General features: G+C 42.2%; 1 protein-coding gene across 5 annotated transcripts; it reads right to left on the bottom strand.

Annotated features, from left to right (window-relative positions):
* Positions 1 to 1,566: 1,566 nt before the first annotated feature.
* Positions 1,567 to 16,942, bottom strand: RGN (regucalcin). Of its 5 annotated transcripts, none has more exons than XM_018043994.1 (7): positions 16,838 to 16,942; positions 14,687 to 14,864; positions 12,596 to 12,778; positions 5,128 to 5,343; positions 3,411 to 3,542; positions 2,900 to 3,054; positions 1,567 to 1,984 (listed from the first exon to the last, which is right to left on the bottom strand). In XM_018043994.1, the coding sequence occupies exons 2-7, from the start codon at positions 14,853 to 14,855 to the stop codon at positions 1,934 to 1,936; spliced, it is 906 nt and encodes a 301-aa protein (XP_017899483.1). In that variant the 5' UTR covers positions 14,856 to 14,864; positions 16,838 to 16,942; the 3' UTR covers positions 1,567 to 1,933. The 5 variants fall into 5 exon arrangements, with proteins under 5 accessions (XP_017899483.1, XP_017899484.1, XP_017899485.1 ...); XM_018043995.1 differs by having other exon boundaries at positions 14,687 to 14,867; positions 16,838 to 16,926; XM_018043996.1 differs by lacking the exon at positions 16,838 to 16,942 and adding an exon at positions 16,281 to 16,524.
* Between the last annotated feature and the right edge of the window lie 890 nt (positions 16,943 to 17,832).

The following is a 17,832-nucleotide window of genomic DNA, read 5'->3' as shown; positions in this document are numbered from 1 at the left end:
TGGAGAAGACTCTTGAGAGTTCCTTGGACTGCAAGGAGATCCAACCAGTCCATTCTGAAGGAGATCAGCCCTGGGTGTTCTTTGGAGGGAATGATGCTAAAGCTGAAACTCCAGTACTTTGGCCATCTCATGAGAAGAGTTGACTCATTGGAAAAGACTGATGCTGGGAGGGATTGGAGGCAGGAGGAGACAGGGACGACAGATGATGAGATGGCTGGATAGCATCACTGACTCAATGGACGTGAGTCTGAGTGAACTCCGGGAGTTGGTGATGGACAGGGAGGCCTGGCGTGCTGCAATTCACGGGGTTGCAAAGAGTCGGATATGACTGAGTGACTGAACTGAACTGAACATCATATTTAATGAACAAAGATTGCATGCTTTTTTCCTAAGACTGGGAATAAGGCAATGATACCCACTCTTACTATTCTTATTTAAAATAATACCAGCGGTTGTAGTCAGTGCAATAAGGCAAGAAAAAGAAGTTAAAATGTACATATTATAAAGGACAAAATAAGACTGCCTACTCACAGAGGACATGATTATATATTCAAGGAATCTCAGAAAACCTCTAGAGATAGTCAAGGAAGTAATAAAGAACTAATAAGTGAGTTTAGTAAAGTCATCGCTTGCAGGGTCAACCTACAAACACCAATCATAATCCCATAAGTGAGCAATGAACAACTGGAAACAAAAAATTTAAATAATAATGATACTTATGACAGCTCCAGAAAATGAAATACTTGGATATAAATCTAACAAAACATGTATAAGATTCGTATGCTGTAAACTACAAAATGCTGATAAAAGAAGTCAGACAGGATTAAATAATTGGAAAGACATGCCATGTTCATGGATTTGAAGAATCAAAATAGTAAAAATGCCATTTCTCTTCAAATTGTTCTACAGATTTAAAGCAATTTCAATTAAAATTGCTCCAGGATTTTTCATAGATATAGTCAAGCTGATTCTAAAATTTATATGGAAGGCCAAAGGAACTAAAAGAGCTAAAGCAATATTGAAAAAAAAAAAGGAAGTTGAAAAATCACAGTATTCAATTTTAAGGCTAATTTATAGTGACAGAAATCAGATCAGTGGTTTCCTGGGGATGGGGGCAGGCATACAGAAGGACCAAAGGAAAGACACAAAGGGACACAGGGAAGGTCTTGGGGTAGTGGATAGATTCATTATCTTATTTGAGGTGTTGGTTCCATGAATACACACACACACACACACACACACACACACACATACATGTCAAACTTATCAAACTGTACACTTTAAATATGTAATATGTGTAGGTCAATTATAACTCAATAAAGCTATTTTTTTAAGTGTTCTTTCCAAAGTGATACATTACTTTTACATCTACATCTAAGTGGCAGTTGGAACCATGCATTTTGCCAAAATGTTTTATTCTTATCCTCTAGCAATGTTTTAGTTTGTAAAATAACATATAGGAAGAGTAATATGAAGATAGGCTGGCTTTGCAGCATTTAAAACATTTTTCTGCAGCATTTTTTATATGATTATGATGAAAATAAAAAGGAACATAATCACAATAAGTCATTGCCAGACTACTGTTTATTAGTGTTTTGAAGCTTTAGGTATAGTAAGTATGGAATGCAGAGTAAAGAACAGATACAGTCTCTTCTCCCTCCCTCAACTCCACCCGCAATTTGCAAAGAATCAAGAAGCTTCATTGATAGTTAAACACCCCTATATTTCTATAGTACCTTTGCAGAAGGCCTTATAGTAGGTTATCAAGACCACCTGTCACCCCTTGTTAGAAATGCTCTACCTTTTAAAAATTGTAAATAAAAATTTAATCCTGTTAATGTTATTGCTTCGTTTTTGGTAACTAGATGGAAATTTCAGCTCCAGAATTTTCTAATTGTCCTCTACGTCTCCTCCACTAGGAAGAGGATGTCACTCATCCTGTGTAAGGATAGGGAGGAATTCCTTTGACTCCTAGGCCAGTTATCTGTTAAAAAAAGAAAAGAGAGAAACTCTGATACAAGGTAATTCACAAGTATTCTCCAAAAGCCTTTTTATGATTCACAATAGTATATTTAGCCAACTATTATCCTTGTTTTATTTCCTATAATAAAAAAGAATTATTTGATTAGGTATTTATGGTCCAACCAATTATTCACATGATAATAATTCAACTAGCAACCATTTACAATTGGGATTGAAAGCTGAATTTATTACTATCTTCTTCCTATCTGTTTAGCAAGGGATTTCTACATTTCTTTTCAACTCAAAAGGTCTATAATTTTTACCAGTGTTTATTTCACTGCCAAAAAGTTAAGAACGTGAAAATATTCTTGTAACATCAAAGCAATCGACTAATCTTATCAGCACGTTTTAAACATTGATTTTCTAAGCCTATTCTACTGATTTATAGAATTTAGACAAACACTACTGAAGCAAAAAATATTTTAAAGTACTGTCCAAAGTAAGCTAAACACATTGTCCTGGACTTCAGATAACTTAAGGTCTGTGGTGGTGGTAGTTTAGTCTCTAAGTTGTGTCCGATTCTGTTGACCCCATGGACTGTAGCCCGCCAGACTCCTCTGTCTATGGGATTTCCTAGGCAAGAATACTGGAATAGGTTACCATTTCCTTCTCCAGGGGATCTTTCCAACTCAGGGATCTAACAGGGATCTTGAACCCACGTCTCTTGCATTTCAGGCAGATTCTTTACCACTGAGCCACCAGGAAAGCCTAACTTGAAGTCTAGAAAATCTAAATAAAATGTTTTTAAGTCTAGCACGATGAGCTTAAAATGCCAAGTAGAATTATGTTTGGAAAGTACGGAAAAGCACTAATTACTGAGTTACTTAACTGAAAATCTCACACCTCACCCTCAAAATATAAGAGATAGCCAGATCACCTTGAAAATTCCACCAGCCTCAGGTTGCTGCAGAAGACCCTTGGAGTCCAACCCATCCCGGGCACAGGTCACGTACATTTCAGAGTAATCCTTCCCTCCGAAGCAGCATGAGGTTGTTTTATCAACAGGCAACTTCACAGTTTGGAGTCTTTTCCCTAGATCACCAAATATTTCATTCAAAGTCTAGCTCTAGCAAATCTCCAACTACACAACCTTTTGGGACCCCTTGTGGAGCAATAGGAAAGTTCAAAGAAGATTTGAAGGTCAATTCTCCCAGGAGTTTCACCTATCTTTCCTGACAATTTCTTTTGAGAAAAAAGATTTACCTCTACAGATAAAGGAGTTCTGACCATAACATTTGCTTTATCTTTGGCCTTTATTTACAAAATCATCCAACTGAGACCTTTGAATATATTTCTCTATAACTTCATTAGTAAGGAAGTTTCTCTGGCCCCTAGTGTCTGGTGTTTTCTAGACATGGTGGGAATTTATCATTTTGCTGTGGGCCTACCTGTCTCAGGATCCAAACGGATCACTCTTCCTCCATTGTAACAGGCCACCCAGAGCTTCCCCTCAACATCAATACACATTCCATCTGGGATTTGTTCTTCCTTCTCCAGCTTGTAAACACTTCTGCGGTTGGCTATGGTAAAAAAGAAAACAAACCAAAACAACACCAAACCACACTCACACATACACGCCCCCCCCCCGCCCCCGCAAAACCACAGGTCACTCACTAGTGAGCATCAAACAATGAGCAATCAAGTTGATTATAAATACCGATTACTTCTGCTTATCCAGGGTCTGACAAGTGGGTGCCACAGGCAGGATGATTCAGGAGGATTCCTAACTCTAAAAAACTTTAGAAACATGAGTGGGCATCCTTCAATGAAGGATTTTTCACTATAGGATTTGGGGTGGATTTGCTCCCTTCAGTCTGCATACAGACACGGCTCTCTTAAGCTTTCAGAGGAGGAGAGAAAAAGGAAAGCAGAATTCTTAATAAAATACCAAAAGACCTTTTTGAGACTTACCTGAACTGAAGCCCTGCCTGCCCACCTCAGATACACTTCAGTCTATGGTTAAACCTTTGCCGTTTTACTTCCAAAATTGCCTGCTTTGTGGAATTCCCTGGCCGTCCAGTGGTTAGGACTCCATGCTCTCACTGCCGAGGGCCTGGGTCTGATTTGCAAATAGTTCATGCACAAAAACTGGCAAGACGTAAAGGCTCTGTTTCTGCCCAATTAAATGCTCCAAAATCACCTTATTGAAACTAAATATTAGAAGGGCTTGTTTCTGAAAAAAGGGGGTATTTTGAAACCAGCTGGCTGGCCTTAAAGAAAATAATAATATACAAAATAAAACAAACATCAAAATTCAGAGGAACTTTACACTATACAATCCAAGTCATTACAGTAATCAGATTGAGGTATAATGGAAGGAATGTTGAAACCATGTGTAAGTAAAATGGGTAAAAACAGTCATGAAATAGGGCACTACATATTTCAAAGCAAAACATCTATGCTGGAAATTTTCTGATTAAATCTGTATAGACTCTTAGGATATTTTTCAAGTCATTTTTATGATTGGTTTTGCTCTTGTGGTCTGGCACCTTTCATGAAAGTTTCAAGCATGCCCTTTTAAATTCCTCCCAATAATTCCTTCCATCCCAGCTTCCAACTATGGCTCATTTAGAGCCCAGTGGTAGAGTTGAACAATCTGTAACTACCTTTTTAATTTTTCCATTTTGAACGGTTGTTAATTTGTCTTTGAGTATTTGCCTTTAGTTAACTAAAGTACAAATAAGAAATATCAACCCCAAACTCTGATTTTCTGTTCTTTTGTCCCATTCGGCTGTATATTATTTGACTTTAAACACTGGCCGGCAGAACAGGATCCGTTTTACAAGACAGCCTCTTTCTAGTGATGGTTGCAAGAAAAAAGATTGAGGACCCAGCCATCTTATGACAATAGCGGCCATACTGAGTTGAGAGCTAAAGCCATGAAAGCCGTGGCTGAGAGCCAGGGACTGAACCCAGGTCTCCTGCTGACAGCCATGGCTTGACGGGCAGCATAGTCAAGTCTGGTAATCATTACAGTATTGGAATTATAACATTGGGCAATTCTCTGAAAAGTAAGGACCTTTTCAAATGGATTAAGGGAGCAGCAGCTGACTAGTCATATGCATGTGAAAAAGATACCACGAAAAAGAATGAAAAGGCACATACAGATCTTTCCCGTCTGCAGGTCATAGTCAAAGGCATCCACGGAGTAGGACAGGCTATCTATGTAATAGAAGATTTTGTGGTCCATAGACCAATCCAAACCGTTGGAGATGTCCACCTGGTCAAAGTACTTTTCCACATGGTGGTCAGGAAAGAGGGAGTACAGGGACCCTTGGCGGCGCTCCAAAACTGCCGGAGCTGTTTCCTCAGCCATGGTACCTACAAAACCCAAAGAGCATGGAGCTCAGCCACACAGCATCCTGCCTGTGCACGGTGTCATCTTCTCTCACCAGGGCTCCTTCCTCATGATGAAATCAAGGAAATGAAGATACAGTCCCAATCTGGGTCCTGTGCTTTGTTTTTTTAATGGCAACTACCTTGCTTGCCATGCTAATTAAAACTACCCGGAGAGGTTTTAGTTCAAGACATCTGCACCAACCTCATTTTCTCCCACTGAGCAAACTCCAATGTTAGGTGCTCAGTCATGTTGCTCAGTCAGTCATGTTGCGAACCCATGGACTGCAGCCCACCAGACTCCTCCATCCATGGGATTTTCCAGGCAAGAATACTGGAGTGGGTTGCCATTTCCTCCTCTAGGGGATCTTCCCAACCCAGGGTCGAACCTGGGTCTCCTGCGTTGCAGACAGACTCTTTACCGTCTGAACCACCGAAGCAAACTCTAAGACTTGGACAAAACACACAGCGTAGTTTTTTGAGAACTCTGTGATGTAAGTCGGCTCAGAGAAGAACACAGAATTTGAAGTATCACCTAACCAGTGGCGAGGTTTCAAGTTCTCCATTTTATCCTCCAGTGAGGGACTAAACACAGCACAGCACATGTCCCGGCCTGAACTCAACCCAGCCTGAAACGTGGAAGTGAGCGTTGTGGTGCAGGCAGAACGAGGTCCAAGAGAAACCTCCGAATCTGGCACAAGGAGCAGAAAACACTCCTGCGGCTCAGAGAGAGAGAGAGTGGAAGAAATCCCCTGCTTATATTCCACTCCCTTTTTTCCATTTTCTCATGCATCAGCCCCCAGGCAATTTTGCAGCTAGGGCAGCAAAGGCAGAGAGCCGTCAGCAACAGGAAACTACAGGAATCAAAGGTGCCATTCCTCTCCATTTAGTGAAGCTTCAGGGACAAAAGGGCAGCTCCAATGCTGTTGCTTTCAAGTTCTCTCTCTCTCTGCCTGCCACTTGACCCTGGAGGCAGAATAATCATAGAAGTGGGTGGTTTCTGGCTGGAGGAATGAAAAGGAGAGCTCCAGGAAGCTGGAAAGTACTAGAAGCTAGTGAAGAGGGATGATGCTCAGGAATGCAATCTCATAAAGTTGTTTGTGATCTGCTTGTCCATGCACGCATCTAATTCTAATTAGCATACTAAAAGACTTGGAGAATGGAGCTAATGGATGGAACTCTTTCTGATTCTCAGACTGACCACTGAGGGGCACACTTAATGCCGCCTAATAGAAAGCAGGTTGGAACTGGTGGGTGCGTGTTTGCTCAGTCGCTTCAGTTGTGTCTGACTCATATTGCAACCCTGTGGACTGTAGCCCACCAGGCTCCTCTGTCCATGGGATTCTCCAGGCAAGAATACCAGAGTGGGTTGCCATGCCTTCCTCCAAGGGGTTTGATTGATTTCCTCCTCCAAGGAATTGATGCTTTTGAACCGTGGTGTTGGAGAAGACTCTTGAGAGTCCCTGGGACTGCAGGGAGATCAAATCAGTCCATCCTAAAGGAAATCAGTCCTGAATATTCATTGGAAATACTGATGCTGAAGCTGAAACTCCAAATCTTTGGCCACCTGATGAGAAGAGCTGACTCATTGGAAAAGACCCTGATGCTGGAAAAGATTGAAGGCGGGAAGGAGAAGGGGATGATAGAGGATGAGATGGTTGGATGGCCATGACTTTGAGCAAACTCTGGGAGATGATAAAGGACAGGGAGGCCTGGTGTGCTGCAGTCCATGGGGTTTCAAAGAGTTGGACACAACTGAGCGACTGAACTATGAACTACCTCCAAGGAATCTTCCGGACCCAGGGATTGAACTCGCGTCTTTTATGTCTCCTGCATTGGCAGGAGGGTTCTTTACCACTTGCGCCAACCTAGGAAGCCCTTTGAGAAGCTGAATAAACCTCAACAGGATCAGCCCAAGGAACCTATACCTAGACACATCATAATTAAATTTCCAAAAACTTAGGTTAAATAGAAATCCTTAAGATTAATAAAAGAAAAATTACATACTACCTATAGGAGAATAATGATTTCAATGACTATTGATTTTTCATGAGAAACTGGAGGTCAGAAGGAAGTGATGAATATTTAATTTGTCAACCTAGGTAGGATTCTATATTAAGTGAAAATACCCTTGAAGAAGAGAGGAGAAATAGACATTCTCATGTGAAGTAAAACTAAGAGAATTCATAGCCAGCAGACTTGCTCTAAAAGAATCACTAAAGGAAGTTCTTCAGATAGAAAGGAAATATTGAAAGAAAAAAATACCAAAAGGAATATCAGGAATGAAGAAAGAGCTATAGAAATAGTAAATGTATGAGTAAATATAATAGAAAGCAAAAATTACATTTTCTGATGGGATTTTTAACCTATGTATATAAAGACAACTATAACATAAATGGGTGATTATCAACTGAAGTGGTAAAATATTGGTTCTAGATAGACTGAAAAATTAACTATATATTTGCAACCCCTTCAGGAGCCCTTAAAAAATTACACACAGAAAGATATGATGAAAATCACAATAAATAAATTGAATTCTATAAAATACTCAAATAACCTAAAAGAAGGCAGGAAAAGGGAAACAGAATAACAAAAAAATACAGCGGGAAAGAAGAGAAAATAACAAAATGGTAGCTCTAAGTCAAAGCGTGTGCTTGTGTACTTAGTCGCTCAGCTGTGTCTGACTCTTTTGTGACCCCATGGACTGCCAGGCTCCTCTGTCCATGGGATTCTCCAAGCACGAATACTGGAGTGGGTTGCCATTTCCAACTCCAGGTGATTTCCCCACCCAGGGATCGAACCTGCGTCTCTTGCATCTCCAGCATCGGCAGGCGTGTTCTTTACCACTAGCGCCACTTGGGAAGCCCAAGATACATACTATGCAAATACTAACTTAAAAAACTGCAGAGGCTATGTTAATATCAGATAAGATATACTTAGAGCAAAGGAAGTTACCAGGGATAAATAGGAGTACTATATACTGTGAAAATGGTCACTTTACTAAGCCGACATAATAATCCTAAATGTTCCTGCTCTTAACAACAGAGCTTTAAAATACACAAAGGAAAAGCCAGAACTGAAGAGAGAAACAGACAAATCCATAAATCTGGCTGGAGATGTCAGCATCCCTTTCTCAATAATAGATCCATGTAGATAGAAAATCAGCAAAAAAAATAGAACTGAACACCATCATCCAACTGGGCCTAAGTGACATTTATAGAAAACACTCCACTAACTCAAGTGCCCATGGACAATTCACTTAGATTTGAGTGTGATCTCCAGGGACAGAGTAGAATTTCACATAATGTAGAAATTGGAAAGCTCATTTACTGTGATACACTACATCTGAAAGAAGAGTAAGTGAGAGCAAAATGGACTGAAACTGGGAAGCCTGAATAGGAAGCTGGACAGGGTAAATCCTTCCTCCCTATTTTCTGGCTATAAGACAATTGGGCTTGTTTCGTTACTCTTCCACTGCACCCCCTCCCCAACTCATCTCTTTCCCCCACTACCTGCCTCACAGAAAGAGATGTCTGTAACATGAAAGGGAATCCCCCACTGCTTGGAAAGGGCTCTTCTTTAGTGGGAAAGAACAACCTGGAGCCCTGGTTTATGCATCACTGTCTAGTAGTGAGACCCAACAGGTGAGAACATGGGTGTTGGGATACCTTCAGGGTACTACCCACCACTAAGAGACCCCATCCAGATTATCAGATGATCTCACCCTTTTCTGGGCCAGGGACAGCTCTCAACACCTGCCGAAAGCTATGAACTCTCTGTAGAAAAAGGTTCTTCGATGCTACTGAGAGATGCACACGACCAGTGTGTATACTCACACTGATGCCTACAACTTTATGGGGTCTCCAGAGGGCAAAGGTTAAGAGCTAGGGACTGGGGACTCCAGGCTAAGAAATCAGGCCTCTGAGGACATTATAATTTTGTCTCACCAAATGCCACAGAGCTGTACACTTATAGCTAAGAGGGAGAGAGAAAATCAATTTCAACAGGAGGCAGGGTATCTGATCATATTTCTTCATCCCACAGAAATTACTGGCTGAAGGGCTTCCAATGGATTCTCAGCTTTAATCTTTCAACCTGTCTTGGACTAAATCTGTGGTTGTATAAAGTCCAGGTAGATGGGAAACTATTCACACCACCTGCTCAGGTCTTACCTACCTTCAATGTTGAAAGTGAATGAAGCCAGACAGCATGGCTGATGATGTGAGGGGCTGAGTGGGGAGTGGAAACAGCAGGCATTTAGAATCAACTTTGGCTAATTATTGGGCTTCCCTAGTAACTTAGACATAAAGAATCTGCCTGCAATGCAGGAGACCTGGGTTCAATCCCTGGGTCGGGAAGATCTCCTGGAAGAGGAAATAGCTATCCACTCTAGTATTCTTTCCTGGAGAATCCCATGGATGGAGGAGCCTGGTGGGCTATATAGTTCAGGGGTTTGCAAGGAGTCTGACACAACTGAGCACCTAACACTTGGCTAACTATAGGGTTGTTATGTTGGGATGAAAATGAGAACTAAATATGAAACGCATTATTAATTTCAACATAGACTTAAAATTCATTTTAAGCTGTGTATAAGTCATTCTGCAGCCATCTTCTTAAAGATGGCTTCAAGCAAAAATCATCAAGTAACATAAAACCTAAGGGAGAAATTTTGAAGAGGACCAGGATATTTTCTTGGACTTAAAGTGTCTCCTCATGTTGTAGCCAGTCTCTAGGATGGCCCTGAATGATCCCTGCCTCCCAGTATTCACACCCTTGTCTAGTCCCCTCCATAATTATGTGGCCAATAGCACTGGCAGAAGTGATGCTATGTTATTTCTGAGATTGCTTATAATAGGACTGTAGCTTCCACCTTGAGTGTTTTCTCTCTTTCTCTCTCTCCCTCCCTCCCTCCCTCCCTCTCATCACCGGATCTAGGGAAGCCAGGTCCTGAGCAATCTTATGGAGAGGCCCACGTAGTAAGAAACTGAAACCTCTTGCCAACTGCCATGTGAGTGAGCTCTGAAGCAGATCCTCCAGACCCCTTTAGAGACTCTAGCCTCCTCCAAGGCTATAGCCCCAAACAACAACTTGACTGCAATTTCATGACATAGCCTTGAACCATCCAGCTAAGCCAGATTCAGGTTTTGACCTTCAGAAGATAATAGATGTTTGTTATTTTAATTACCAAATTTCAGGGTAATTTGTTACACAGTAATATATCACTAACAAACCCCACAAGCTGCTTATAAATCTCAATGAAAAATAGTAACTATGCAGTAGAGAAATCTAAGACCTCAACTGGGTGATCAAAACTAATATCATTGATGGAGGACAGATGGCACCCAGATGGGAACCCTGAGAAGGAGAGAACTATGCAGTGATTCCAGCCATGAATGTATGCTGCTGCTAAATCGCTTCAGTCGTGTCCGACTCTGTGCAAACCCATAGACGGCAGCCCACCAGGCTCCCCCGTCCCTGGGATTCTCCAGGCAAGAACACTGGAGTGGGTTGCCATTTCCTTCTCCAATGCATGAAAGTGAAAAGTGAAAGTAAAGTCGCTCAGTCGTGTCTGACTCTTCACGATCTCATGGACTGCAGCCCACCAGGCTCCTCCATCCATGGGATTTTCCAGGCAAGAGTACTGGAGTGGGGTGCCATCGCCTTCTCTGCATGAATGTATATATAGCATCAATCTAATCACAAGGAAACAGTAGACAAATGCAACAACATGAGGAATGTTCTATCAAAACAGAGGAGAGTTGGGTAGGACTATAGTCTTCAGTACTTTATGGCAATGTCATAAAAAAAAAGAAAGGGTATGTTCTGTTCTAGAAGAAAAAAAATGAAAGAGAAATGACAACTAAATGCAGTACATAATCTTAGACTGGATTCTGTACTAGAAGGAAAAATACTACTCTTAAAAACATTTTTATATAAAATGTTTATATAAACTATATAAATATAATATTATACAATTATATATTTTAATATATATAGCATACATTTTATATAATATGTTATATATTTAATGATAAACTATATTATATATAAATAATATATATGTAAAAAGGTTGGTGAATTTGGTGAATTGACAATTGGAATGTAGGCAGTGCATCAGCTAAAATTGTTATATAATGTTAAACTTGTTTGAATTGATTACTGTACTGTGGCTATGTAAGAATATATCATTTTTTTCTTGGGAAACTCACAGGGAAGTATTTTAGAAGTAAAGATACATGATATATACAACTTACTTTCAATGATCCTGGAGAAAAATGTTTATATGTACTAAGAACAGACAGAACAAAATGCTGTTAATAGGTGAGTCTTCTGCTGTGCTGCTGCTGAGTCGCTTCAGTCGTGTCCGACTCTGTGTGTGTGAGTCTAGGTAAGGGCTATCGCAATGGCACCCCACTCCAGTATTCTTGCCTGGAAAATCCCATGGACAGAGGAGCCTGGTGGGCTGCAGTCCATGGGATCACTAAGAGTGGGACACGACTGAGCGACTTCACTTTCACTTTTCACTTTCATGCATTGGAGAAGGAAATGGCAACCCACTCCAGTGTTCTTGCCTGGAGAATCCCAGGGACGGGGCAGCCTGGTGGTCTGCCATCTATGGGGTCCCACAGAGTTGGACACGACTGAAGTGACTTAGCAGCAGCAGCAGGTAAAGGCTATACGGGTGTTGTTTGTGCTGTTCTTACTTTTTTTTTCCTGTAAATTTGAAATTATTTCCAATTTAAACAGCAATCACAGTATAACCCTGTCTTAAAACTTATTTAAACTACACAATACCACACAAATTTAGGCTGCCTCAGACAGCAATTGAATGGAATATCTATGAAGTTTTTCTCATGGGATTTTTTTTTTTTTTGGATACAAGTGACTTAAGTAATAAGAAAAGAAGAACCCAAGACCCATTATGGATACTTCTTTTACCACTGCAGCTGTGAGACTTTTATAAGTCATATTCTTCTGTTTTTTTTTTTAAGTCATTCAGTCATGTCTGACTCTTTGCTACCCCCATGGAGTGTAACCCTCCAGTCTCTTTTGTCCATGGCATTTCCCAGGCAAGAATACTGGAGTGGGTTGCCATGCCCTTCTCCAGGGGATCTTCTCAACCCAGGGATCGAACCCTCATCTCTTGCATCTCCTGCTTTGGCAGGGGGGTTCTTTACCACTGAGCCACCTGGGAAGCTCCAAATCTCAGTAAGTAGGTTTTAACAATAAATCATACCGGCAAAGTATCTCCCAGCGGGATCCACCTTCCCATCATTGAATCGATTGTTTTTCTTCTCTTTATCTACTGTGGCCAAGACAACTGCTGACTGATCTTCCCAGTTCAAAGCACAGAACTTTGTTCCAACTGTGGCAACATAGCCTCCCGACTGGCGAAGGGCCACAGAGCTGACAGGGGCATCTGCAGAGGCAAAAGCAGCAGTTAGAAGGTAGCCAGCAGTCACACTGCAGCCATCACACTATCCCGCACATCCAGGTGTGTGCAGCTCTTTGACAATAGGAGTGCTCCCTCCTTTCTGTTGAACAGTGAAGGCTACATAACCGAGTATATTCATTGAGCATGAACTCTGTGTGCTGCTCTGGGCATCAGGGATGGAAAGATGGATGAAGTCCAGCTCCCAGCCTAGTGGGCGAAGCAGAGAAGTCAAACCACAGCAGTCACCATACACTGGGGCAGGCACCAAAGCAGGTTCAGAGGAGAGGTTCCTAAGTGTGTGTGTGTGTGTGTGTGTGTGTGTGTGTATGTGTGTGTGTGTGTGTGTGTGTGTACCAGGACAGTTGACACAGAAGAAGTGATACTCAATTTGCTTGATCTTCAGGAAATTCAGAGACAAAAATTGTGTTTTGTTCTAGCAAGAGGGTTTTGCATCATCTCTCTCTCCAAAAAAGGGCTTGTCTTGTTTTTCTTTTTAATTAGGACTTATCTTTTTTTAAGGGACATATTTTGTATACTTTTAATTGAAATTTTCTTTTCAAATCCTTTTTGGTAGTAAGCATAGTAAAAAAAAAAGAAATGTAGATACAGTGATTTAAAACTCACATTGTCTTTATAGTACTCTATTTTGTATATTTAAATTTTAGGTTTCCTGGGTTTAATATTTTTCCATGGAAACTTTTTTTTAAGTGGATAAATTGATTACTGTGGTGACTGCTCAAGGGAAACAAATTGACAGAATTTATGGTGAAAACATTTTGCAAGCAGCTATTCTGTACAAATTGGTGCTTGGGAGCATCTGGGTGTTTGGGAAGGGCTCTTAGCTAAAAGCCCTGCAAAGTAGTGGATTCCAGCCGTGAATTGTCCCAGGGAACGTGTGTGCGCGTGGTCAGTGATGTCCGACTCTTTGTGACCCCATGGACTGTAGCCCGCCAGGCTCCTCTGTCCACAGGATTCTCTAGGAAAGAATACTGGACTGGTTTGCCATTTCCTCCTCCAGGGGATCTTCCCAACTCAGGGATCGAACCTGTGTCTCTTACATCTTCTGCATTGGCAGATGGATTCTTTACCACCTGGTGGCGCTAGCGGATTCTTTACCATCTGATGGTGCTAACGGATTCTTTACCACCTGGTGGCGCTAGTGGTCACTATTGCCTTTAGCCACAGTCATGTCCCTGAGTGTATTAAAAGCTGTTCCCTCTCATTAAAAAGAAAAAAAGTCCCCAGTTCTGAATTGAGAGAGTGTCCTAAGGTCACAGGACCCTGGTATCTCTTTCCCACCAGCACAATAAGGAAAAGAAACTTCTTTATTACTTCTGAAGCCCATACCCTTGGGCCATAGAAGGTGTTAAACCCCTCCTTGGGAAATCACAGGGCCATTAAAAGGCGCTTGAAACTCTCTTGTGAATCCCATTTAAAACAACAAACAGAAAGTCCAGGTTTGTGCTTTCTAAGTCCAAAAGCTCTTCTTTGCACATTCAAAGAGAGGATATATCTGCTGTTTATTTGTTTGCAAACTGAGGCTTTGGACTGACCCAAGGTAGATAACCTTTGCTGTGCCACAAACTGGGTCTCTAACTTTCAATGCTGGTGTTTGAAGGTATTAAGGAAAGAGCCTACTTTCTTGGACTGTGACTCACCATCCCAAACAAGATAGGGAATGTGGCACAGCACCCACAGGGGAAGAAGAAAGTATTGACTATCCAGATTTTACTCTTGGGTCAAAGTGGGGGATCCAGAAAGGGTGACAATGCAATAGTTTTCAAGCATAAGCTTTAACAATCAAGTCTCAGAGGAAAAACACACTAGGTGACTGCCCCTCCCCAGGGAAGAAATGGCTGTGTGGGCAGATCCAGGCCCATCCTTCATCCTTACCCATGGTCACTCGCTGCACTTGCTTGCTGAGAGAATCCCACCGGCAAACCTTTTTGGCAGGAATATCTACGAAGAGCAGAGAGTTGGACGCCTCCTCCCACACTGGAGACTCACCACAGCGGCAATTCTCCCGCAAAACACACTCAATCTTCATGGAAGACATTGTCATGGGGGAGACCTACTGAAGGCAACAGAGATATGTCATCGCATAGAGCAAATTCAGTAAAACACCTGACTTAAGACCCTGGTAAGATCCCAATAGAGGCTGTTTTTAAAATCGGAACTGGAAAGGCTGGACACAGTTTCTCCAGGTAAGAACAAAATATGCAATGTGGCAGGAGGAGATACATAAAAAAGAAAAAAAGCCATAACACAAGACATCTTCAATCAACTTACCAGTGTTTTTTTTTTTCAAGGTTTCTGTAAAACAGAGAACAAAAACAACACTCCAACATCCACACCTTGGCTCTAGCTGACTCCCAGAGAGAGCTGGCTGGTTGGACAAGGCAAGGCTGCTTTTATGCCAGCACCCAAGCCCCCAAGGCTGGTCAGGGGGCGGAAAGTTCCCTCATTGGGCGTCTGCAGGTCACCTTCTTCTCTGCCCTTCAGATCCGCCCATGGTGTCGATTGCCTTCTCTCACTGCCCAAAGGCCAATCTTCCTTCTCTGCATTTTTAGAAATGCACTAAATACACTAAATTAGAACTAACATCCATTTTCTTTTTTAAAATTGAAATACAGTTGACTTACAATGTTAATTACTGCTGTACAGAAAAGTGATTCAGTTATACATATATATGTACATTCTTTTTAAAATATATTATTTAACACTATGGTTACTCTTAGGATATTGAATACAGTTCTCTGTGCTGTACAGTAGGGCCTTGTCTATCCATTCTATATATAAAAACTTACATCTGTTAACGCCAATGTCCCACTTCATCCCTCCTCCAAACCTTCCCCCTTGGTAACCACCAGTCTTTTCTCTATAACATTCATTTTCAAATTCAGACACCAGAAAAGGGGGGAGAAAAAGACCTCTCTGGGGTACCCTTGTAGGAAATGACAGGCCCTTAGCTATTCCTTGCTATCTAGGAAGACACCCTGCCAGTTTGGCAAGGATTCTTGAATTCCACAGGCAGGAACATTTTTTTAAATTTATTTATTTTAAATGGAGGTTAATTACTTTACAATATTGTATGTAAGCCAGGAAGAAAAACACCAATACAGTATACTAATGCATATATGTGGAATTTAGGCAGGAACATTCTATGCTGGGACTTTTAGGCCAGAGGCTGTGACTGGTGAACTGGTAGAAGAAAAAGAAAAATTATCGGAAAAGAAAAAAATCCTTACTTAAGCAACTCATGTGGGAGAGGAAAGACAACTTTTCAGAGCCTTCTCTCTTTCCCAAACTCTGTCCTAATGATAATCAAAATTGCCTGCATCTTTATCCTTTTTCCTGACAGCTATCTGATTTGAAGTCAGTGGTTCCACACACAGATGGGCAAATTGACAGGGGGAAAAAAAAGAAAAGTAATCTTTGGTTTAATATTTCCTTCTATAAAGTTTTTTTTTTTTTTTAAGAAACATACAGCTCAAATCGTCCTCACGGCCTGTCAGCGCTGTAGCATCTCACCGGTTGTTCAAAATTGGCAGAGGTTCCAAAGGCCTTCCTGCTATCAATTTGAGATAAGGCCCAAGATCAGACGCGGGACTTTTGCAATCGCAACTTTCAGCCCCACGCTCCGTGGCGCAAGCTGGGTGATGCTAATAACCCCTTTCCGCTCGGGCTTCAGAGAGCAGGGCGTGAGAGGCCATGGCTGTGAATGGGTGGCCCGCCCGGCGGGGACACGACGTCATATGGCCGCGCTGCGCGGGGCCATCTGTGCGGGCGAGGGGGCCTCGCCCCCGCGCACCAGCTGGCGGCGCGGCTGCGGCCTCGCGTGACCGCGGGAACGCTGAACGTTGCGCCTGCCTCGTCCCCAGCCCCCGTCGGCCCCGTGGGGTGCGCGCGGGGCGCGGGTCCCCGGCGTGGCAGAGGCGATCGGTCTTCTTCCGGCCGCGCGGGTTTGTGGGTGGGGGTGGCTGTTGCCAGATGGTGCCTCTCCAGGGAGGGGGCCGGGAGGCCGGCCCGACCCGGGGAACTCACCAGGCTGATGACTAGGAGGAGGCTGGAGGTCAGATGGACAGTCGCCAGGCCGGGGCTGCGGGTGGGGGTGGGGATCGGCTCCCTCCACGCCGTCCTCTACTCTTTGGCTGCAAGAATCTGGCAGAGCTACCGGGGGCAGGGAGGTGGGGCAAAGGCTTGGGGCCCAGTGAACCCAAGCTTTGGAGTTTGGACGGATAGCTAAAGGTTATCTCTGACTTAACAGAAAAAAAGATATTGAAATGCCTCAATGAGAGATTGGGTCGAGGGTCTGATTAAACACAAATAGGTTCAAAAGGAAAGTTCAAAGCGGTTAAACAAACCTTCAGTTTTCCTAGTGGAGGCCAACTCTTGCAAAATGGTGGTTTTTTTTTTTTTTTTGGTTGGGGAAGAGGAGAGGCTTTAGTTGATGTGAAGTGAAATAAGCCAGACCGAGAAAGACAGATACTGTGGGATCTCACTTATAGATGGAATCTAAAAAATACAACAAACTAGTAACAAAAAGAAGCAGACTCACATATAGAGAACAAGCTAGTGGTTATCAGTGAGGAGAGGGAAGGGGAATGGGGTAAGAGACAGGGGTAGGGGATAAAGAGGCACAAACTATTATACTATGTATATATGTATAATATACTATGTATAAAATAAATAAGAGACAAAAAATATTGTACAGCACAGAATATAGCCAATATTTTATAATATCTATAAGTGGAATATAACCTTTAAAAATTGTGAATCAATGTGCTGTACACCTCTCCAGATGTTGAGGTTCTCTTGTGTCTTCTTCCTACCCAGCAGCTTCCTCTAACTCGTCACTGCTGATGACTCCCCCAAATATATCTCACCTCAGATGCCTCCCCTAAACTACCGTCTTGTGTCTCAAACCCTCTACTTAACAGCATCATTGAGCTGTCCAAAATCAAGCCCTTTCTCTGCACAAACCGCCTGGGCACTCTCTTGGTGACTGGGACCATGGTCCAACCAATGGTGTGTCTAAG

This window comes from Capra hircus (assembly GCF_001704415.2).
Source record: "Capra hircus breed San Clemente chromosome X unlocalized genomic scaffold, ASM170441v1, whole genome shotgun sequence".
In the NCBI taxonomy this organism is placed as follows: domain Eukaryota; kingdom Metazoa; phylum Chordata; class Mammalia; order Artiodactyla; family Bovidae; genus Capra; species Capra hircus.
Note: the sequence above shows the minus strand (reverse complement) of the source record. Positions and strands in the feature narration are given on the sequence as shown.

Coding starts and splice junctions, on each gene's coding strand:
- RGN (XM_018043994.1), bottom strand. CDS start 14,855: ATGACAATGTCTTCCATGAAGATTGAGTGTGTTTTGCGGGAGAATTGC. Junction 12,779..14,686: donor AGTGCAGCGAGTGACCATGG/GTAAGGATGAAG, acceptor TTGCCTCTGCAG/ATGCCCCTGTCAGCTCTGTG. Junction 1,985..2,899: donor AGGCTGGTGGAATTTTCAAG/GTGATCTGGCTA, acceptor TTTTTTTAACAG/ATAACTGGCCTAGGAGTCAA.